At 36.7% G+C, this 22,242-nt stretch overlaps 1 protein-coding gene across 1 annotated transcript in view; it reads right to left on the bottom strand.

The window, feature by feature from the left end:
• LOC311608801 (uncharacterized protein) overlaps positions 1–22,242 on the bottom strand; it is a 47,588-nt gene that overhangs the window by 22,304 nt on the left and 3,042 nt on the right. The window contains exons 2-3 of the mRNA XM_084801438.1: positions 15,398–16,289; positions 9,201–9,296 (exon numbers count right to left, since the gene is read on the bottom strand). Of these exons, the coding sequence (XP_084657564.1) occupies positions 9,201–9,296; positions 15,398–16,289 (988 nt within the window). The remainder of the gene's footprint in view (positions 1–9,200; positions 9,297–15,397; positions 16,290–22,242) is intronic.

Consider the following 22,242-nt stretch of genomic DNA (forward strand, 5'->3'; position numbering starts at 1 on the left):
TTTTGAGAATTTCACATACTGTGTTTTGATCGTATTCACCACTTGCCTCTCTCCCATCTCCACCGGATCCATCGTGCCTATCTTTCCTACCCAAATTGTGGGTTTCTTTAAACCCATCTAATCTAATTTGTGCTTTTCATATATTCTTTTTCAAAAAATTAAATAACCATTAAACTTGTGTTTATTTAGGATGAAATTAAGTAATGAGAGAATATTCAATAGAAAATATTAAACAAAGAAGCAGGATTCAAATTATATATTTGGACAATGTAAATACCTATTTTGTATGTGTGTGTATTGAGAAAATGCATGATAATGTTGAATATTCTTTTGAGTCAAGCTCAAGGGAGTCCTAATTTTCCCAAAGACAGTGATAGCCACAGAATGACAGTCTTGGCTCAGCTCAAGCTGAACTATAGAGGTATTGACAGCAGAGAGCAAAGCCTATGGTGGGGGAAACAGTGGGTCCAACCGTAGGTCACCCAGCTAATCCTGGGAAAAGACTCTGTTATACTTGAGTGTGGTTTCAGCCTCCGGCAATCCACATACTCCCAACTTCCAGATACGAAGGTACACAACTCCTGTCTTGAGCCCCCAGACACCTGGGATCCATGGAGACAGACACAGCTACTGTTCCATAGAGCAAACCCATCTCCCAAAGGAGAACTGTGGGGAGCCATGTTAAATTCAGCCATGTTAGAAATCCTGAGCTTAGGCTGCAGGCTGTGACCTTCAGGTTGTTGTCCTTTGCTAAAGGAAGTCTTATGTTTAGGCTATCTTTGGATTGTTTGTCTTTGAGAGAAATAGGGAAGTTCTTACAGGGAACTATGCAGAGAAATAGGGAAGCTCTTACAAGGAACTACCCAGAGGATTAAGGAAGTTCTTACAGGGAACTATTCAGAGGATTATATTTTGCTTGGAGCCTATGGGAAGTGAGATTACAATAGAGCTTGTGTGACTTTGCTATATAAAATCTACTCGCCTGTATTAAAGAGAGTCTTGATCAGAAATCTCCAGACTTGATTCAATATTTCTCATGTCTCTGTCCCCTACTTTCAATTCCCACTCACTCTTCCAGGGAACCCTGTTTGATTTGTCCCATGGGCCAGGACAGAGAACAACCAGACATCTGATCTCAGTGGTTCTCCAAGATGGTAGCGCCCAGCAAGCTCAGTATTTGAACAGAGTGTCTTGGCAGCAGGAGCTTGTTCATCTTGGAGCAAGAGAGCCAGTGCAGGAGTGACTGACTCCAGGATACCCCATGATGATAGGAGGGCCCCCAGTCTCCAGAGGAGCCCAGCTGGCCCTGAGGATCCTACATCTGAGGAGAGCCCTTAGAACCAACCGCCAATCAGAGACCATATTGAACAACCTAAGGAGGCACTTGCAGGAACATGCAGCTTCCTGCCCAAGGCTGCGCACAGTGAACACAGTGTCTAAGCATAGTGTCTGGGCAGTGAGAGCTCATTGACCTTGGAACAAGAGAGCCAGTGGTGAGTCAGATGACTCCAGAACTTCCCCTGGCAAGAGGAGAGCCCCCAGACTCCTGAAGAGACCAGCCAACCCTGAGGATCATACATCAGAGGAGAGCTACAGGCAGTTCTCTGAGAATTAACACCAGAGATTAAATGCATCAATCTAAGGAGGGCTCCTGCAAGAACATCCAGTTCCCTGCCCGGGGCTATTCTAGTGGGCACCAGGAACTACCATCCAGAGACAACTAGATGTCTAAAAGCCAACATAAAAACACTATCAACAAAAGCAAGAGCATCAGGGGATCTACAAAACAGTTACCCACTCACAAGCAGCCCTAGATACCATGACACAACTGAAACACAGGAAAATGACATTAAAGCTATGCTAATGAAGATGTTGATGGCCTTTAAAGATGAAGCCTTTAAAGAAGTACAGGAAGTTACAGCCAAATATATTGAGTCTTTAAAAGAGGAAATGAATAAATCACGCAGTGAAACACAGAAAAATACAAATAACAGGTGAAGAAAATCAATAAAAGGATTCAAGATCTGAAGATGGAAATGAAAGCAATAAAGAAAGCACAATGAAGGAAACACCAAAGAGGGGGAACTTAGGGAAGATAACAGGAACCACAGAGGAACCATCACCAACAGATCACAAGAGATAGAGGGAAGGATCTCTGGTGTAGAGGATACAATGGAGGAAATTGATGCATCCATCAAAGAAAATGTTAAATCTAAAAAATGCCTGATATAAAAAGTCCAAGAATTCAAGGGCACCATGAAAAGACAAAACCCAAGGATAATAGGAACAAAAGAAAGAGAAGACTCCTAGCTCCAAGGCTCAAAAAATATCTCAACAAAATCATAAAAATTTCCTCACTCTAAAGAAAGAAATACCTATAAGCATACAAGAAGCCTACAGAATCCTACAGAATACCAAACAGATTGGACCAGGAAAGAAAAATCCTCCTGATGCACAGTAACCAAAAGACTAAATGTACAGAACAAAGAAAAATATTTAAAGCTGTAGGGGAAAATGGCCAAGTAACATACAATGGCAAACCTTTCAGAATCACACCTGACTTCTCAACGGAGACTGAAAAACCTAGAATGGCCTGGGCAGATGTCTTGCCAGCCCTAAGAGACAACGGATGCCTATCCAAACTACTATACCCAGCAAAATGTTTAATCATCATAGATGGAGAAAACAAGATATCCCATGACTGAACCAAATTTAAGCAATAGCTATACACAAATCCAGCCCTACAGAGTATACTAAATGGAAAACGCCCATCCAAAGAGGTTAACTACACCCAAAACACCTACAGGATATAAATAACTTTACTTCAGCAAAACCAAAAGAAGACAAAAACACAAACACACAACCACAACCAACATCAAAAGAAAAGAAACTAACAGTCACTGATCATTAATGTCTCTCAACATCAATGGACTTAATTCCCCAACATAGAAAACACAGACTAACAGGGTGGATTTGTAAACTGTTGAAATCTACTCTTTGATATAGCTGTCACCATTTCTGTGTTCATCTTATAAGGTGAAATTAAGTTTAAAACTTTTAAACTTTTCAACTCTGCTTTCTAGAAGCTGTTGTTCATAGCTGATACTAACATTCCCTGCTAGGGGGTCAAGTTGACCTACACTAGATGATTCAATTATGTACTTTGCTTTCTATACACTTATATGCTCTGGCTGCACTCTGTTTGAACTTTTGCTATCCACACACCTGGCTACACTTTGGATGTACTCTGAAAGACCCTAACTACTGCCTCACTTACCTCATTTGGGACCAATAAGCTTAAAGGTTAGCTGATAACACTTTGTCTAGTTAGCCAAAATTGTAATATTGTAAAATTGTAATACAGTTAGTCAAAATGTATTACTGCCCTTCTCCCTTTGTCATCTGTTCTTACTTTTCTTATAAAAGACTGCCCTAAAACTGTTTGATATCAAAGTTAGGCTTCTGAGTTCTATCTGTATCCCTGGTCATGACAAGTCAATATAAACCATCCATATCTATCTGTGATTAGTTTCTGAGTGGTTTGTGTGTCCATAATTGTACTATAACAAAGTAAGACCCATCATCCTGCTGCATACAAGAGACACACCTCAGCAATAAAGATAGACATTACCTGAGAGTAAAGGCCTAGAAAATTTTTTCTAAGGAAAGTACCCAAGAAACACCTGAAGTAGCCATTATAATATCCAATAAAATAGACTTTCAACCAAAATTAATCTAAAGAGACAAGGAAGGACACTTCATACTCATCAAAGGAGAAATCCACCAAGATGACATTTCATTTCTGAACACTATGACCTAAATGCATGGGCACGCACATTTGGAAAAGACACATCGATAAAGTTTAAACCACACATCTATCCCCACACATTAATAGTGGGAGACTTCAACACCCCAATCTTGTCAAAGGACAGGTCAACAAAACAAACACTAAACAGAAATAATGACACTAACATTTCATTAATCAAATGGGCCTAACAGACATATACAGAACCTTTCACTCAAACACAAAAGAATATATCCTCTTCTCAGCACCCCACAGAGCCTTCTCCAAACTTGACCATATAGTTGGTCACCAAGCAATAGATAAAGAAGATTTGAATTATCCCTTGTATCTTATAACCACGGATTAAGCTTAACATCAACTACAACAGAAATAACAAAACCCTACATACACATGGAAACTGAACAACTCTCCACTCAAGGAAAACTGGGTCAGGGAAGAAGTGAGAAAGAAATTAAAGACTTCCTAAAATTAAATGAAAATGACAGCACAACATACCCAAACCTATGGGACATCATGAAAGCAGTGCTAAGAGGAAAGTTCATAGTACTAAGTGCCGTCATACAGAAACTGGAGACATTGCACACAAGCAACTTAACAGCACACTTGAATGTCCTAGAAAAAAATAAAGCAAACATACCCAACATGAGTAGAGGTTAGAAATAATCAAACTCAGGGTTGAAATGAACAAATTAGAAACAAAAAGAACAATGTAAAGAATCAACTAAACCAAGAGCAGGTTCTCTGAGAAAATCAATGAGATAGACAAACCTTTAAACAAAATAACCAAGAGGAAGGAAGACACAATCCAAATCAACAAAATTAGAAATGAAGAGGAGGACATAACAACAAACATGAAACAAATCAAAAGAATCACTAGATATTACTTTTTAAAACCTATATGCCACAAAATTTGAAAATCTTAATGAAATGGACAATTTTCTTGATTGATTCCATTTAGCAAAGCTGAATCAAGATCAGGTAAACAAATCAAATAGTCCTATATCCCCTATGGAAATAGAAGCAGTCATCAAAAGTCTCCTACCCGCCCCCCAAAAGTCCCCTGCCAGATGGTTTCAGAGCAGTATTCTACCAGACACTCAAAGATCTATTACCAGTACTCCTCAAACTATTCAACAAAATATAAACAAAAGGAACATTGCCAAACTCATTCTGTGAGGCCACAATCACCTTGATACCTAAACCACACAAAGACCCAAGAAATAGAATTTCAGGCGCATTTCCCTCATGAACATTGATGCAAAAATACTCAAGGTGTACTATAGAGCAACAGTAATAAAAACTGTATGTCAGTGGCATAAAAACAGACTGGTAGATGAATGGAATCGAATGGAAGACCCAAAAATAAATCCACATGCCTATAGACACTTGTTCTTTGACAAAGAAGTCAAAACTATACAACGCAAAAATGACAGCATCTTCAACACATGGTGCTGGTCTAACTAAGTCTACATGTAGAAAATGCAAATAGATTCATATTTATCACTCTGAATAAAAAACTCAAGTCCAAGTGGATCAAAAAAGACCTCAACATAAAACCAGATACACTAAATCTATTAGAAGAGAAAGTGGAAAAGAGCCTTGAATTCATCGGCACAAGAGACAACTTCCTGAATAGAACACCAACAGCTCAGTCTCCAAAATCAACAATTAATAAATGGGAACACATGAAACCGAAAAGCTTCTGTAAGGCAAACATCACTGCCAACAGAACATAAAGACCATCTACAGATTGGGAAAAGATCTTCACCAGTCCTACATATGACAAAGGGCTGATATCTAAAATATTTAAAGAATTCAAAAAAGTAAGCACCAACAAACCAAATAATTCAATTAAATATGAGGCATAGAGCTAAACAGAGAATTATCAACAGAGGAATCTCAAATGGCCAAGAAGCACTTAAAGAAAAGCTCAGTGTCTTTAGTATCAGGGAAATGCAAACAAAAACACCTCTGAGATTCCATCTTACACCTGTCAGAATAGCTAATTCAAACACTCAAGTGACAGCACATGCTGGCAAGGATGTGGAGAATGGAGAACACTCTTTCATTTCTGGTGGGAGTGCAAGCTTGTACACCACTTTGGAAATCAATCTGGCACTTTCTCAGAAAATTGGGAATAGCTCTATCTCAAGTCCCAGCTATACCACTACTGGGCTACACCCAAAAGGTGTTCCACCATACGACAAGGACATTTGCTCAACTCTGTTAAAAGCAGCTTTATTTGTAATAACCAGAATCTGGATACAACCTAGATGTCCTTCAAATGAATAATTGATAATTAATCTGTGGTATTTTGTGCAAGTCTTGGTTTATATGTAAATATGTTTTTGTTTTACTCACAGGTGTGGGATATGGAGGCTGCTCCACTTTGTCCACAGCTGATAACTTCCTCCTGAGAGGAAAAGTGATATTTGTCCACTGTGACGTGCCTTATGGAAAGACATGGCATTTGCTCAGAGGCTAAAGGCCAGGCCAGGTCAGGAGGGAGACTGGGAGCTCAAAGAAAGAGGGAGGCTTCTGGTGCTTTCCCCCTGCTTCTCCTGGTTGCTGTTAATGCAGTTGAATGAGAAGAAGTTGGAGGTGTCCTGAAACTAGGAACTTGATGGCCCTCAACAGCAGGAAGTAGCTAAGAAAAAACACGACCCCTCTCCCCAATAACATGATTTTCTCCTACCTGGTTTTCGGGTATTGGAAGGGATTATGGAGAAGGGAGAAAGAGACTTAAGGGTCCTAACATCAAAATACATTTAAAAAATACACCAACAGTGGCACATTTACACAATGTTATACTACTTTTCCATTTAAAAAAAAAAAGGAAATCATGAAATTTGCAGGCAAATGGATGGAACTAAAAAAGATTATCCTGAGTGAAATAACCCAGACCCAGAAAGACACTGATGGTATGTGCTCATTTATAAGCATATTCTGTCCATTTACTACAGGGTAAACATACTACAGTGAACAGACCCAAGAACATGATTAACAAGGAGAACTCAAGGGAGAATTCTTTTCTGTTTGGTTGGTTTTGGTTTTTTGTTTGTTTGTTTTTATTTTAATTTTTATCTTTTACATGTACATTTATATTCTTCCACATATATACAATTAACTACATATATCAAAAATAACCATGACTCAATCACAAATTATATAAATGTTTCATTCTTAGTGTTTTGGCTATTTGTATTTGACAGCCTTGAAAAAAACATCTTTCCTATCTTGGTGTATCTAAAATTCCGAATGCAAATCAATCTCCATCACATATTGTCATTATCAACTTAAAATGTCTATCTAGACCTAAAAGTGTCTTTGACCCTAAACAACTAAGCTTCATTGCAAAACTAAGCTATCTTGTCTTCAAGGAATAAACTTGATTACCTGAGTATACCGGGAGTGCAGGTTAGCAACTTTCCAAATGAGAAGATGACAGAGACAGTTTTCTACCTGAATAGTCACCCAAAACTCTCCAAAATGTTGGGGCGTCTTCTTCAGACTTCTGGCTCAATATATCTGACAGATGTATTTGTGAGGCGGGAACTGTTGAGGACTTGATTACCCTGTCTTGGCAGTGTTTGGACATCAACTTTGCCTGCACCCAAGCTTGCCCTTTTTTAAAGGCAGAATTCCATCTGTGGTAGAAATGAGGACATTTTTTCCAATAGCTTATTTGCCACATTTGAAGCCATCTCAATAAGGAGGTTCTTTGATACTCATCATCTTCTTTAAGGTAGGCCGGGTATTGCCAAACATTAACCTGTCTCATTGTCAGTGAATTTTTAAAATAATAAAAAACGTTTTAAAGTGCCACATACTGCACGCCTCTGAGGTTTTTGAAGACCTTATATAACTATCCTACCTAATCTTTCTATAGAATAATATCTATCTGCCCTACCTAAGATGCATATTCTTGTGATAAAAGTAGACTAGTGATTAACATGACCATGATTTAATCAGCTAACAATTAACTTGTATAACTTATTTATCCTAAGCAGCCTATGATAGCACTTTCTAAGTATTGGAAGTAAATCTTGCATCATAATTGAGTTATATGGGTTATATGAGTTATATTAGAGTAGAAATATCACACACACACACACACACACATTCTATACATATATATATAGAGAGAGTGTGTGTGTGTGTATGTGTGAATAATAAATTTACAGTTGAATTCTATACCACTGTATCTACAATTAAATATCTCTCAGAATGGGAAACATAATAGACAGAGGTAGTGGTTGAAGAGAGGGAACAAGGCAGGATAGGGAAGGCAACGTGAAATAAGGGTGGAGATCAGACCTGGGGAGAGCGTGGGCAGGAGGAAAGAATGCCTGCAAAGCAAAGAAACTGTGGATGGGGCATCTTTGTCACAAGCTGGAGACATAAGTCAGACTAGGCCTCTGTGAGCATATGGAGGTAACTCTAGCTGAGACTCCTAGTATCAGGGGCCTTGGAGACTGAAGAGGACACCCTCTAACTGACAAGACTCTTAGTGGAGGAAGGAGAACACCAACTCACCCACAAATCTCTGATCCAAAACATACCCTTACTACAAGATGTGCAGGAATAAAAATAGAGCAGACAACCCAAGACCTACCCCATGGAAGAGAGTTAAGCCCAGTCACTATTAAAGATACTGTTCTATGTTTGCACACAGGAGCCAGCAGAGTTGTCCTCTGAGAGGCTCCACCCAGCAGGGGTTCAAAACAGACTCACAGCCAAGCACTGGGTGAAACATAGGGAGTCTAGTAAAAAAAAAAATGAGGGGAAGGATAAAAGTACCCAGAGGAGACAAGCTCCACCAGAAGACTAACAGAGCCAACAAACCAGGGCCCAGAGTGATCTATGAAGTCTGAAGCACCAAGCAAGGACCATGCTTGGTCTGGATCTAGGTCCTTTACATAGATGTAGCTGATGGGCAGCTCAGGCTTCACGTGGATCCACTAGTAAGGGGAAACTGGTGCTATCTCTGACATGGACTCTGTTGCATGTTTTTTAATCACTTCCCCTGACAGGACTGCCTTGCCAGGCCACAGTGTAAGAGTATGGATACAGCCCTGATGTGATTTGATGAGTTGTTGGTAGGGGGACCCCCTTTTCTGAGGAATAGGAGAGGGGGAAGAGGAAGGGAGAATGGGACTGGGAGGAGAGGAGGGCGGGTGCTATGACCAGGATGTTAAGTGAATAAATAAATGAGTTTTTTTAAAAAATACAAACCTGACAGTTCTTGGATGAATGCTCGAAGGGCTAAGCGATTGCTATATCTCATTCATAAACTCTATCAGATGAAAGACATCAGCATCGGAGAAACTGTGCTCTACAAAGAGATGAACCATGGAAGTTAAAAATATTTTTTTCACACGAAGTCCATACTTACTTTGGTAAAGTACCATTGGGGTAAACGGTATCAGTAACTGACAGCCAAGGAACAAGTACATGGAGGGTGCCAAAGACAGGCTGGTAATCACTGTCCCTACAATGAACAGATTGCACCACAATTGTCACAATGTGAATGTCTAGAAACATGACATATAATATTTTTTTATCCGGCAGGATTTTGAGTGAGGCACAAGAGAAAAAAAGACTGTGGCATTTATTACTCTGTCCCATTAGTCTTATATAAGCTTGTTTTAGACAATACCGTAAGAAACAGGACCTGCTGTGAATTGTCCTCGGTTCTATCTTCTATAGCAGAGAGCATGCTATAGTACTTAGTAAGCTCTGCTGGACATCCAATTCCAAAGTGCCTAATATGCCTTCCCTCTGTATTTCTATTTTCAGTTACATGATGTCTTTTGAGGCTTTGGCTTCATGGTTTTGTCTCTAAATCTTAATATTTAGTTGTAAAATAAGTTAGTTGAATCTTAGTTGATAGTATGTAAAGGAGATATGGAGCACTGTCTGTTGTTCTTAATAACCAATTATTTACACATGTCATAGACAGACAAATATGTCAGCAGTTACAAATGAAAAGGGCTCCTGCTGCCAATACTACAGTTTCTAATGATGGAAGCTAACAACAAATATAGAAATATAGTCAATTCTTTGAGCTGTTATATTTGTGGGAATAACTTTATCTGACTGTAAAACTGATATATAACACCTACACCAAACTAGATGACAATCCAACTGCCTCTGAAATGTCAGGCCTTCATATCACAAATGAATTCCATTCTTTATAATTATTCATTAAATCTAATATACTAGATTTCATAAAATAACTATGAAGATATTCAGCACATTGTTTTCCAGAACAATTATTTTCTTGCTTTTTTATCTTGGGGGGGCTATAATCCTTTACATCACACATGTACCTTTACTAAAGTCATACCACATCTCTATGCATGAGGTTGATTTCATTAATTTTATTTAGCTAAACCAAACAAATTCATTACTATTACTTATCACTGTGTTAGAATCAACTGTGGGTCTTTTAAGACTCTTGTGATAAGATATGCAGTGAGACTGGAGAAAGTGAAGAATAAAAAGATGGATAATGAATATATAGTCCTGAAATAAAAACAGTGTTTAGAGCTTTAATGTAGAGATTCAGAAATAAATAAAACAAAACGGTATAGTGTGGGGAAAAGCTCTGAGACAACATTGCTCAAGTCATTTTCTAAATATAACTATGTTTCTGTTTGCAGTTTGAAAAATAAAGAGACCAAAAGAGGTGACCTCTGAATCCTACCCACTCAAACTCTTCAACCTACTATTGCTAAATCCCAACAGGATCCTGAGTAAGGCCACTAGAATAAATTCTGTGACACTGTTTCTCTGTCCCATTACTCTTCTATAAGGCATAGTTTCAGACAAGAGCTCAAAAACAAAAAACAAAAACAAGTATTCACCATGAATATATAAAGGGGCCCATAAAAGAATTATGCCGTGAACAAAGCCTTCAATCTTTTCCTCTTCCATTGTTCTGAAATTTTATTTTTACATATTTTATAACAGCAATTTCTAAATTCTTTGCTACTACTTGAAAATGTCCAGTGGTCAATACAGGCGGTAAACCTTAAACCCCTACCCAGATCTAGCCAATGGACAGAACACTCTCCACAGTAGAGTGGAGAGTGCGATATTACTTTCTCACATACTCTGGTGCCTCACCTTTGACCATGTCCCCTGGAGGGGGAGACCTGGTGGCACTCAGAGGAAGGACAGCAGGTTACCAAGAAGAAACTTGATACCCTATGAACATATACAGGGGGAGGTAATCCCCCTCAGGAACAGTCATAGGGGAGGGGAATAAGGGGAAAATGGGAGGGAGGGAAGAATGGGAGGATACAAGGGATGGGATAACCATTGAGATGTAACAAGAATAAATTAATAAAGTAAAAAGAAAAGAAAAGAAAAGAAAATGTCCAGTGGTAGTAACTGGGATGAGTGATGTAATGATTATAATGACCTTGGACATTTCATATTCAGTGTGTTCAAAGACAGATAACAATGGAAGCATCCATTCTTAAAAGAGGCAACAGAGGGATGAACAGTGGACCAAATACACTGCACTCACCGGTTCTCTCACCTGTTTGGCTATCATCAACTTAATGAGCTTCCAGGTTTGTTTCTTCTGTTACTTGTGTCATAGGAAAATTCAAACACCTAATTCTCAATATTTTGATGTTTTGTTTTTAAATTAAATCTTAGGTACTTGCTAGACAGTGATGAAACTAAAACAAATAACACGTGATAGTAATGTTCTTCACTATCTCATTGTGAATATTGAACCAAAACAAATAATCAGGAGTTGTGCTAATTTAATTGAAAATATAAGCATAGTTCACAATAAACCTCTTGAAATAACTTTTGGATAAAGGATAGAACTATATATCATGAAAAACATATTATATATATAAATATATGAGTATAATAGTTCCCTGTGGAGAAATGTATCTTGACTAGAAGCAGGCAAGTGGGCTCTATACACTGCAACTTGGCAGTACGAAAAGGACATGTGTGGGAAGAGTCTGCACCTTCATTAGAAGGCTTCTGTGACGCGTCATCTGTGTGTCTCCTCCACATTACTGCCTCATTTCATTCAGGAGATCTGTCTTTGAAGCTATAAACAGGTGCAAGCATCAAGTTGTAAAGCATAAAGCTAGAAAACAATCTCCTCCAAACCTTCCTATATTATAACCTAATTTAGCAATGTGTATTCTTATCATCTCTTGCTTTGATCAGGGCACGGGCTATAAGGTCTATGTGAATTAGGTACATAACTCAGTAAAATTTCAGTATTTAACCTATTGCTCAACAAATGAAAATCTTTGTATATTGTAACAACTTTTCTTGTTTTTCTAGCTTCATGTGTCTAACTTGGATTCCACCAGTGAGAACAAATGCTATCTTAGGCAGAAGTTGTACTCCAGTATGTCACAGAGAATTTCATACCATTCCTGCAGACGAAACGTTTCACACCAAAACAGCCTTCCTTTCTTTGTGAAACAAACTTTAATAAAGGCACTCTAAGGCATGGAGACAATAACTTAGAATTGTCAATTTGTCACAATTCCCTAATTACCACTTTAATTTTTATAACAGCCTTCCTTTCTTTGTGAAACAAACTTTAATAAAGGCACTCTAAGGCATGGAGACAATAACTTAGAATTGTCAATTTGTCACAATTCCCTAATTACCACTTTAACTTTTATAAACACGAGCAATCACCATTCTTCAATTATGTTTTAACACTTTTTATTGTTTTGGTTTTTGTGTGACAAAATTGAATCTATGTATAAATAAATTGTAATTTTTCCATAATTCCAGTCCAGTATTAACTGAGCAACTGCTGTCAAGAAAAAAGTACTTTCCAACACATGAGCCCTAAAGACTTCCAGTACTGCTCCCTTGTTGGAGCCTCACACACGTTAGCCTCGAGTCCATGGCCAAGACACCTGATACTTCTCATCTTTATAGGAAAATACAATTTTGCGTGTGCTATCCAAAACTTATCATCTGCAAATGTACAGATAATGACCTCAAGTGGAAAAATCTTCCGATAAATAATGTATTTCTGGAAATTGATTATGTACCATAAGCACTTGTTTTTTAAATCACTTTTTAAATTTTTTATTTTATTTTGAGAAATTCATACATGAACACTGTATCTAATTCATTCCCACTCCTCTCTCTTCCTTCAAACCCCTTCCATGTCTCCTCTCAAACTCATGGCATCTACTTTAATTTTTGGTTATATATTTGTATATCAATTTATGTGGTATGCACTTACTGCCACCATCTAGAAAAACCTCAAAGAATGAAAACTCTACTTCTCCATTTAAAAATTTTTTTATTTTTTACATATACATTTATATTATTACACATATATAAAATAAACCACCTACAGCAAGAAGAACCACAAAGTAATCAGGCATTATAAGAATGTTACATTTATAGTGTTCTGGCTATTTGTATTTGGCATTCTTGAAGAAAACATCTTTCCTATCTTGGTAAGTCTAAAATTCTGAATGTAAATCAATAGCTATCAATCTTGTAATTATCAACTTAAAACATCTATCTAGACCTAAAAATATCAAAACCCCTAAACAACTAAGCTTCATTGTAAAACTAAACTATCTGGTCTTCAACCCCGTCAGAGAATTGAGAAGGAATAAAATTGATTACCTGCGTATACAGAGAGTGCAGGTTAGTAGCTTCTCAAATGAGAAGATGACAGAGACAGTTTGCTACTTAAGCATTCACACAAAACTCTCAATAATGTTAATCTTCTTCAGCCTTCTGACCCAATGTACGTGACATATGCTTTGATTATTTTTTTTCCTCCAACTCTTCCTACTTCCTCCCCACTTAGGAAATTTTATGTAAATTTTAGATAAATTACATCACTCATAAAGTGAATGATTTCTCTTAATTTTTTTAGTTTTTTAAACTGCCTATTGTTTTTATTTTTGAGATTGTAACTTAATTACATTTCTCCCTTCCCTTTCCTCCCCACAAGCCCTCCCATTTATCCCTCCCATCTTTCCTTCAAGCATGGCCTCTTTTTCATTAGTTGTTATTTTGTGCATAGATATATCTGTATGTACATTTATGTTCCTAAATATAACCTGCTCAGTCCACATAATGTTTCTTGTATGTATATTTTATGTGTTGTCCATTTGTCACTGGACAACCAGTTATTGTGCTTTTCCCTAGGGAGAATATCCTCTTCCACACTGAGCATTTTTTATGTATAAAACAAAACTTTTATTTTTAACATATACATTTATTTTATTAAACATGAATAAAACAAACTACATACAACAGGGAGAACCATGAGACAATCATGAATTATATAAATGTTACATTCATAGGGATTTGGCTATTTGTACTTGTCAAACTTAAAGTAAACATATTTCCTGTCTTGTTTGGTATAAATTCCTGAATGAAATTCAATATATATCATATCTCATCTCTAATAACTTAAATCCTTTATCTTGATCTAAAAAGATCTAATCCCCTAACCAACTAAACTTGATTGTAAAACTAAACTATCTGATCTTCAGTCTCCCTCAGAGACTTGAGAAGGAATAAAACTTAAATGCCTGAGTGAACTGGTAGTGCAGGGTGGCAGCTTCCAAAGTAAAAAAAAAAAAATGACTGAGACAGTTTACTGCCTGAACAGTCACCCAACACTCTCTATAACGTTGGAGCCTCATCTTCAGCCTTCTAGCCCAATAGAGGGAGGATAAAACAAAAGGTAAATGATTGAACCTACTCCTTAACTCTAGGCCTTAATGTTACTCACAAAGAAGGTTATCTATAAGTCATAGTATAGAACTTTGTATATTGATGCAAATCATGGTCATGTCAAATACTAGTCTGATTTAGCACAAGATTTATCCTAAGTTTAACAGATAGATATGATTCTATGGATATATAAGGTAAAATAGTTAAATAAGGTCTTCAAAAGTCTCAGAGACCCACAGAATATGACATTTAAAGATGATTTTATTATTCTAAAGATTCTTTGACAATAAGACAAGTTAATTCCTAACAACACCAGCTGACCTCAAAGAAGATGATGAGCATCAGAGAACCTCCTTATGGAGATGGCTTCAAATGTGGCAAACCAGCCACTGGGCAAAACGTCCTCATTTCTGCCACAGACAGAATTCTGTCAACAATTAGCTTTACTCAGTTCTCTGTAGTTATTTTATAGGGTTGATGCCTTGTGGACATTTTTCTGTCTGGTTTGGTAAGGTCATTGAAATCATTCTTATTTATTTGATACCAGTTTTTCAAATGAATTTATATCAAGTTCAAGTTTGATATAAACTGAATACAACTAACCACTTTTCAATGAAAGCATAGCTTTATATTTTTACTTATATAAGTATAACTATTTTTATATTCTTCCATAATTTTTATAAGATTCATCCTAAAATAAAACAAAATAATTTGATATATTTTAGAATGCTAGACAAAATATAGGTATCAACAAAGTAGGAAATAAGTGGACAACAGTATTGTTTGTTAAAATCTACTGCCTGTTAATTACTTAATAGCTATAACACAGTGATCAATGTGAAGAACCCACTTTTCTTCTACCCATAGTTAATATTTTACACCAGAGTTTTTGCATAGCATTTTTCATCTCAGCATTTCTCAGAGTGTATATTAAAGGGTTCAACACAGGAGTGACAACTGTAAAAACCACACTTATTGATTTATCAATAGGAAAGTTAGACACTGGTCTAACATAAATAAAAATACAGGGGACAAAAAAAAGCACAACCACAGTGATGTGTGAGCTGCAGGTAGACAGGGCTTTACGTCTCCCTTCCTGACTGTAGCTTTTAAGAGAGTTTAGGATGAATGCATAGGAGATAAGGAGAAGGATAAAAATGATCATACAGATTGCTCCACCATTGGCAACTACAGTAAGACCAATGAAGTAAGTGTCACTGCATGCAAGGCTCAATAGTAGGTACATATCACAGATAAAGTGGTCAATGACATTGGGTCCACAGAAAGGGAGATTAGACACAAAAATTAATTGCACTACAGAGTGTACAAATCCACCCACCCAGGTTATCACCAACAGAAGGATGCAAATCTGCCTATTCATGATGGTCAAATAGTGAAGGGGCTTACAGATGGCCACGTAGCGATCATAGGCCATCACCACCAAGAGGAAGACCTCAGCACCACCAAATAAGTGTGCAGTAAAGAGTTGGCCCATCCAAGCTGTGAAAGAGATAGTCTTTTTGTCAGAGAGTAAGTCCATAATCAACTTGGGTGATGTAGACGTGGAATAAACAGCATCCATGAATGACAGATAAGCAAGGAAAAAATACATTGGGGAGTCCAATGAAGGGCTGGCAATCACTGTCCCCACAATGAGCAGGTTTCCAACCATTGTCAAGATGTATGTAAGTAAAAACACAACGAACAATGCTTTTTGTCCAGTTGGATCCTGGGTAAGGCCCAGGAGGATAAATTCTGTCACATTGTTGCTCTGTCCCATTTAAATAAGTGTGGACTGTTTCTCGATGGGAAGCTCAAGAAGACAGTATCTGTAATGATATTATGAAAAAGACTGTGAATTGATTTTGTTTTTAAGCACATCCTGATCTTCATATTCTATACTAGCAAAAGTGCAGGAAACATTTAGTAGCATCTATTCGGGCCCTCAATCAACAAGCATAATCGACTTTCCCTTAGACATGTCATGTTCTTCATATGGCTTTATCTGAAGCATTGTACTTAATGTCTCTGACTCTAAATCATATAAATTGGCAGAGAACCTAGCTACAATAAACAAAGAAAGAATTCTTGCTTCCAACAAGCCTACTTCTTAGTGATGGCAGCTATCCACAAATATGTGTGAGCAGACATAGAGTCAGTTCTTTGAACTGATAGGATTGTTTCCATGGACAGGTATATAGAATATATGTATACATAAAATGTACATATCACCAAAATTAATATCTTATTTAATTACCTCACAATTTGTGTTAGGTAGTAAATCATTCATTTCTCAAAGGATGCCTAGCCTTTGACTAACTCATTAAATCTCAAAATACTGGATAACCAAAACCTTCAACCCACAATAAGTCTTGCATGCAAGAGTAGCCAACAAATGCCTGGTCCAACTGGAGGCACACAGCACCGACGCTGTGTAGATGGCCAGGAACCAGAGGCTGAGCAGTCCAGAGACCCAGGATAGATCCAATCACAAGTGGCAAATAACTCAGTGAAATGATTTCTAATGACGTTCTACTGTACTCATAGATCAGTGCCTAGTTCTATTGCCATCAGAGGGCTTCCTTCAGAAGCTGAGGAAACAGATGTAAAGACCCACTGCCAAACCCTGAGTAAAGCCCAGGAACCCCACAGAAGAGGGAGAGAAAAGATTCTAGAGCAAGAGAGATGGAGGGACACCATGAGAGAGAGAGAGAGAGAGAGAGAGAGAGAGAGAGAGAGAACAAGGCCCACAGAATCAAGTAGGGCTCATATGGGTTCACAGAGACTAAAATGAGAGTCAAGGTTCCTCTATGGGTCTGAGCTAAGTCCTCTGCATATAAGTTATGGTTGTGTTGCTCGGTGTTTTTGTGGAACTCCTATCAGTGAGTCAAGCGCATCCATAATTGTTTTGCCTTTCCTTGGAACCCCTTTCCTCCCACTGGGCTGCCTCCATCAGTATGGATATGAGTGTTTGTGCCTAGTTTTATTGTATTTTTTATGCCATGTTTGACTGATATCCCTGTGAATCCTGCTATTTTGGGGTTTTGTTCATTTGTTTGTTTAGCTGGTTGGTTTGCTTTGTTTTTGAAGGGAAATGGAGGAGGAAGGGATCTGGAGGAGAGGGGATGGGAGAAAACTTGGAGGAGTGGAGGAAGGGGAAACTGTGGTCAGGATGTAATACATGTAAAAAATTAAAATAAAAACTAATTAATGTCCAGTGTGGCAGCACACAGAGGTAACTCCAGGATTCAGGAGGCAGAGGCAAGCAGATCTCTGGGAATTCAAAGCCAGCCTGTCAGCTTTTTAAAGATCTACACATTTCCTTTTTAGTACATTGAATTCAAAAAAGGATTCTATTTACAGCTCTGATTTTTAAAAATGTTCAAATAACTAAGCCAAATAAATTCATAACTATGACAACTACTTCTACACTAGAAGCTAATATGTTTCATTTTGAAAATCCCTCTGCAGTGAAACTGGTAAAAATAGAAATTGAAGAGAAAGGTAATAGATGGAATAGTATGATTTTTACATATAAGAAGATCATATTTTACATGTAAGATTTCTTTATATGTAAGGTTTATTACATAAAGAGAATACTGAAAATAAGAATCCCTTTTTTTTCCCTAACAATCTACACTGTTGATAGTGTGGCCCTGACTTTTTCCTCTCATTGACTTGGTATTCTTTCTTACATCTTCTAATCTAACAAAAAATTAATTGATATTACCTGAAAAATGCTAGCCAGTAATAACAAGGATGTGATGACTGTTGTGACCCAAATACCAATCCTGTGGTTTCTAATCATTGTGTACAAAGACCCAGGTAAAGAATAGGCCAGCAATGGACAGCATGGAATCTGGATCTACAGTTGCCTGTGACATTTCTAGGTGCACTCACTACCTCTGTACTCATGAGCCAATAAATTAACTTCCCTGTGCATCTGTTCCATGACTTTTTCCAAAGAAAGGTGATACCACCAGCTTGTTTAATTAAAAGCTGACCTCTAGAAACATCTGAATTAATAAAATGTATCTCTGTTGTTCCTCATAGTTTCATTGTGAGGTGTGAATTAGAATAAATCATAAACTCTCTCTTAATTTAATAAATATAAATAAAAACCAGGATATAAAACCATACCCATTTCCCATGAACTGAATTTTAGACTAAGTTAAAATCATATCTGTTAGACATATTCATTTTGGTATTAAAATGTTTATAAGAAAATATAATATTTACCTGTTTTAAATAGGATCAAATAAGTGGACTCCACACAAAAATACTAGGAGAGGGATGCGAAGCAAGATGTGCACACTAACATACACAGACACAAACACATAGACATGCACATACACACACACACACACACACACACACACACACATAGAAACACACAAACTGTAGCCTCGAGTGATAAGCCTAACTCACAGAAGACTAGAAACAAAAGATGAAGAATAATTCCTAGGGTAAGATGAACTAAAATAGGAGCCAGAAAGAATCTGATAGTTCACTGTGTGGCAGCCGTGATGTGCTTTCTTCAAGGTGTTCACATAACTGCTTCGTCTCATTCAGGAGACCCAGGCTTGAAGAGGCAGACTGACTTGGCACACCTGCTGTAGGACATAAAGCTGTAAAATGACCATTTCCATTTCTCCTTGAGTTACAGGCTATTTTGTGTGTGTTCATTTCTCCTCAACTTTCAGTTCTAGTTGTGATATGACAGAAGTTCTACCAACCAACATGGTTACCATTTAATTATGTACGATTATTATTTAATTATTTGCATAGCATAGTAAAATTAGAACCAGAACTGAAATTTATTATGCCAATTTTCAAATATTTTGTCACAAAAATTGAAGAATAGTCTCAACATACTTCCAAATTAATGTCTAATGTCTTTTTAAAAAATTAAGACAGCTTATTAAGAATATGTCATTGTCCATAGGGGAGGGGAGTAGGGGGGGGAAGTGGGAGGAAGGGAGGGATGGGAGGATACATGGGATGGGCTAACAACTGAGATGTAATATGTATAAATTAATAAAAATGTATTAAAAAAAAAAGAATATGTCATTGTCAATAAGTAAGGAGTATTGGAAAGATAAGAGAAAAAGGAAGAAAAATATTATAATTATATTATAATCTCAAATATTAAAGAAAATGATATGTTTTCTCAAAATGAAATATAAAATCACAATATGCAGCACTATTATTGTATAATAATAATTAAAAGTATCTGTTTATCTAGCAGCAGTTAGTTTTTATCCTTAGCATAAGTTAGTCTCTGAATATATTTTAGCACACATGGGAAGATTATTTATGAAACCTCACATAATCTTCAAGGGCACAGTAGAGATTTATTTTTATTTTGCAGCATGATTGTTAAGAAATATATATTTTATACTTCATGTATCTAAAACAAATTACATGTACATATTTCATGTAAAATACACTCTTTCATAAAAAAATATAAGGTACTAAACTGATTAGTTTGTTATGTTTAACATATATACTTTGTTGTTGTCAATACAGAAAATAAATAACTGTGTAATATAATACTAAAACAGACTCTAGTATTTTCTAATAATTTCTGTATTTTTGTAAATTTGTTGTTGAATTCATTTGCCCCAGGAAGAATATATGGTATTTTAGTCATCCCTTGTATTTCAAGATATTACAGAAATTTTCATCTGGCATCCATTCCAGCTGTTTTGTAAATATGTATTTTGGGCCCTGCCATAGGTCTAGAAAATTAATGTTTATTTCACTCAGGAAGTCAGATATCTTTTGTACCTATGGTTAGATAATAAAATACATGAATAACTTATTTACAGGTCTAGAAATAATCCCAATTGATCATTATTTCAAATATTTTGACACCAGATTCCCACTCACTTATTCTTCCAGAGAGGTATGAAACTGCCTAGTGAATGTCTATAATTTAAAATCATTTACAAACAGCATTCGCTATATAACTGTAGCTATGAATTCTTACCTGGTAGAAAACAAAAATTTCTTGGAGAAATAAAGATATCTATTTTCATTGTTGTGCAAAACTTAATCTGTTAGTGTAAGTCAACCTGACCTGGACCATTGTTTGGTATCTCAAATACACAACCACAAAATTTAACAACACTTAAAAAAAGAGACAATATTTTTCTCAAAATAATTTCTTGTGAAACAACCAAAATGTGTTTATATTTAACTATCTAAGTGTTAGTCTTTCTGTTTGCTAAGCTAAGCTTCAGTTTAATTTCAAGTATCATCTTCCCAGGAAATAATTTTCTACTTTCCTAGTTAAAATACCTCATTGTGTTTCTGCACAATTTCACCCAGGAAATTCAAATCTTACACAAACTTCTGGGAACAGTCGTGGGTATAACAAGAAAGCATGCTAGTCTGAGGACTGAATTCCAACTAAAGCGTCTTCTATGTAGGGTGGAATGGGGTCCTCAAAATGCCCTTGGGCCATTCTTCCTTAAGAACAATTTCTCAATTTATATGTGCAGATACAGCCCATGTCTCACTACTACATAGCCATAGTAGATTTATTTGTTCAAATATTTGGAATGAATTCAAATTCAGCAAGCTCTCCCAAACAGGTCTCTTCCCTGGTCAAGTCCCTAGAGGAAAGAGGTGCTCCCAAGAGATAGGATCTGAATTATTAGTAATATAATGATATTATAATATGGAAGTGTCCGTTCTCCACTGTTAGACTGTAAGCTCTAGTTAAGATCTGAATCTGTGTCAGAGGGAGTTGGAAGGATATTCGTGGCATCAATTATTTCTATGTACTTTGTTTCACTATACTATAAATCAAATATCAAACTGAATACAGGGAAAATACAAGGATTTTTCAGTGCATGTATGGTGCCTGAAAGGCTTCCATTGTTATCCTTTATCTTGGAACATTTCTCAGTACACAATATCAAAAGAAGAGCACCAAGGGGAGCTAGTGAAAGGCAGTCAAAGACTACAAAACAAAAGATCCAATGGCCTGTGTGGCTGTTATTGTCCTAAGAGACAACAAAATAAATTCATTGTCTCCAAAGAAGTGGATTCTGTAAACAACAAGGACTGACTTGTCTGTACAACTTTTTTTATACACAAGATCTGCCATTCAAGCAAAAATTAAATTAAATTAAAATGTGAAAGCAAAGTCTGACTGAAAGACAAGAGTAAGGAAAATACATAAATAGTGAATATAATAAGAAAAGATCTATTTAAAAGTGAACTTAATGACTTTAACAGAATAATTGTTATAGAGAAACTTCAGAGGTTGTCACCTCCCCACCTATGTCATGAGTATCAGCCATTTTCTTAGCTGAAGTCATCAGAGCATATCTGCACATACTCTTTGTGTTGAATCATCAGAGGCTGTGTATTTGTGAGCAGTCTGTGACTAATTCAATAATGATATTTTTGTATTATGGTAAAAATAAATAAATAAATGTTAACTTAAACTATAGGAATGTGTAAATCACTAGGCAGATTTAAGTTAATTTTTTTTTTTGAGACAGGGTTTCTCTGTGTAGCCTTGGCTGTCCTGGACTCGCTTTGTAGACCAGGCTGGCCTCGAACTCACAGCGATCCATCTGCCTCTACCTCCTGAGTGCTGGGATTAAAGGCATGCGCCACCATGCCCGGCTTTAAGTTAATTTTTAAGTTTAAATAAATACTAAAAATATATTAGTTGAAATGAAGTCAACATTTAGATTCAATGGCAG

This window comes from Acomys minous (assembly GCF_964271855.1).
Source record: "Acomys minous genome assembly, chromosome: 11".
Lineage (NCBI taxonomy): Eukaryota > Metazoa > Chordata > Mammalia > Rodentia > Muridae > Acomys > Acomys minous.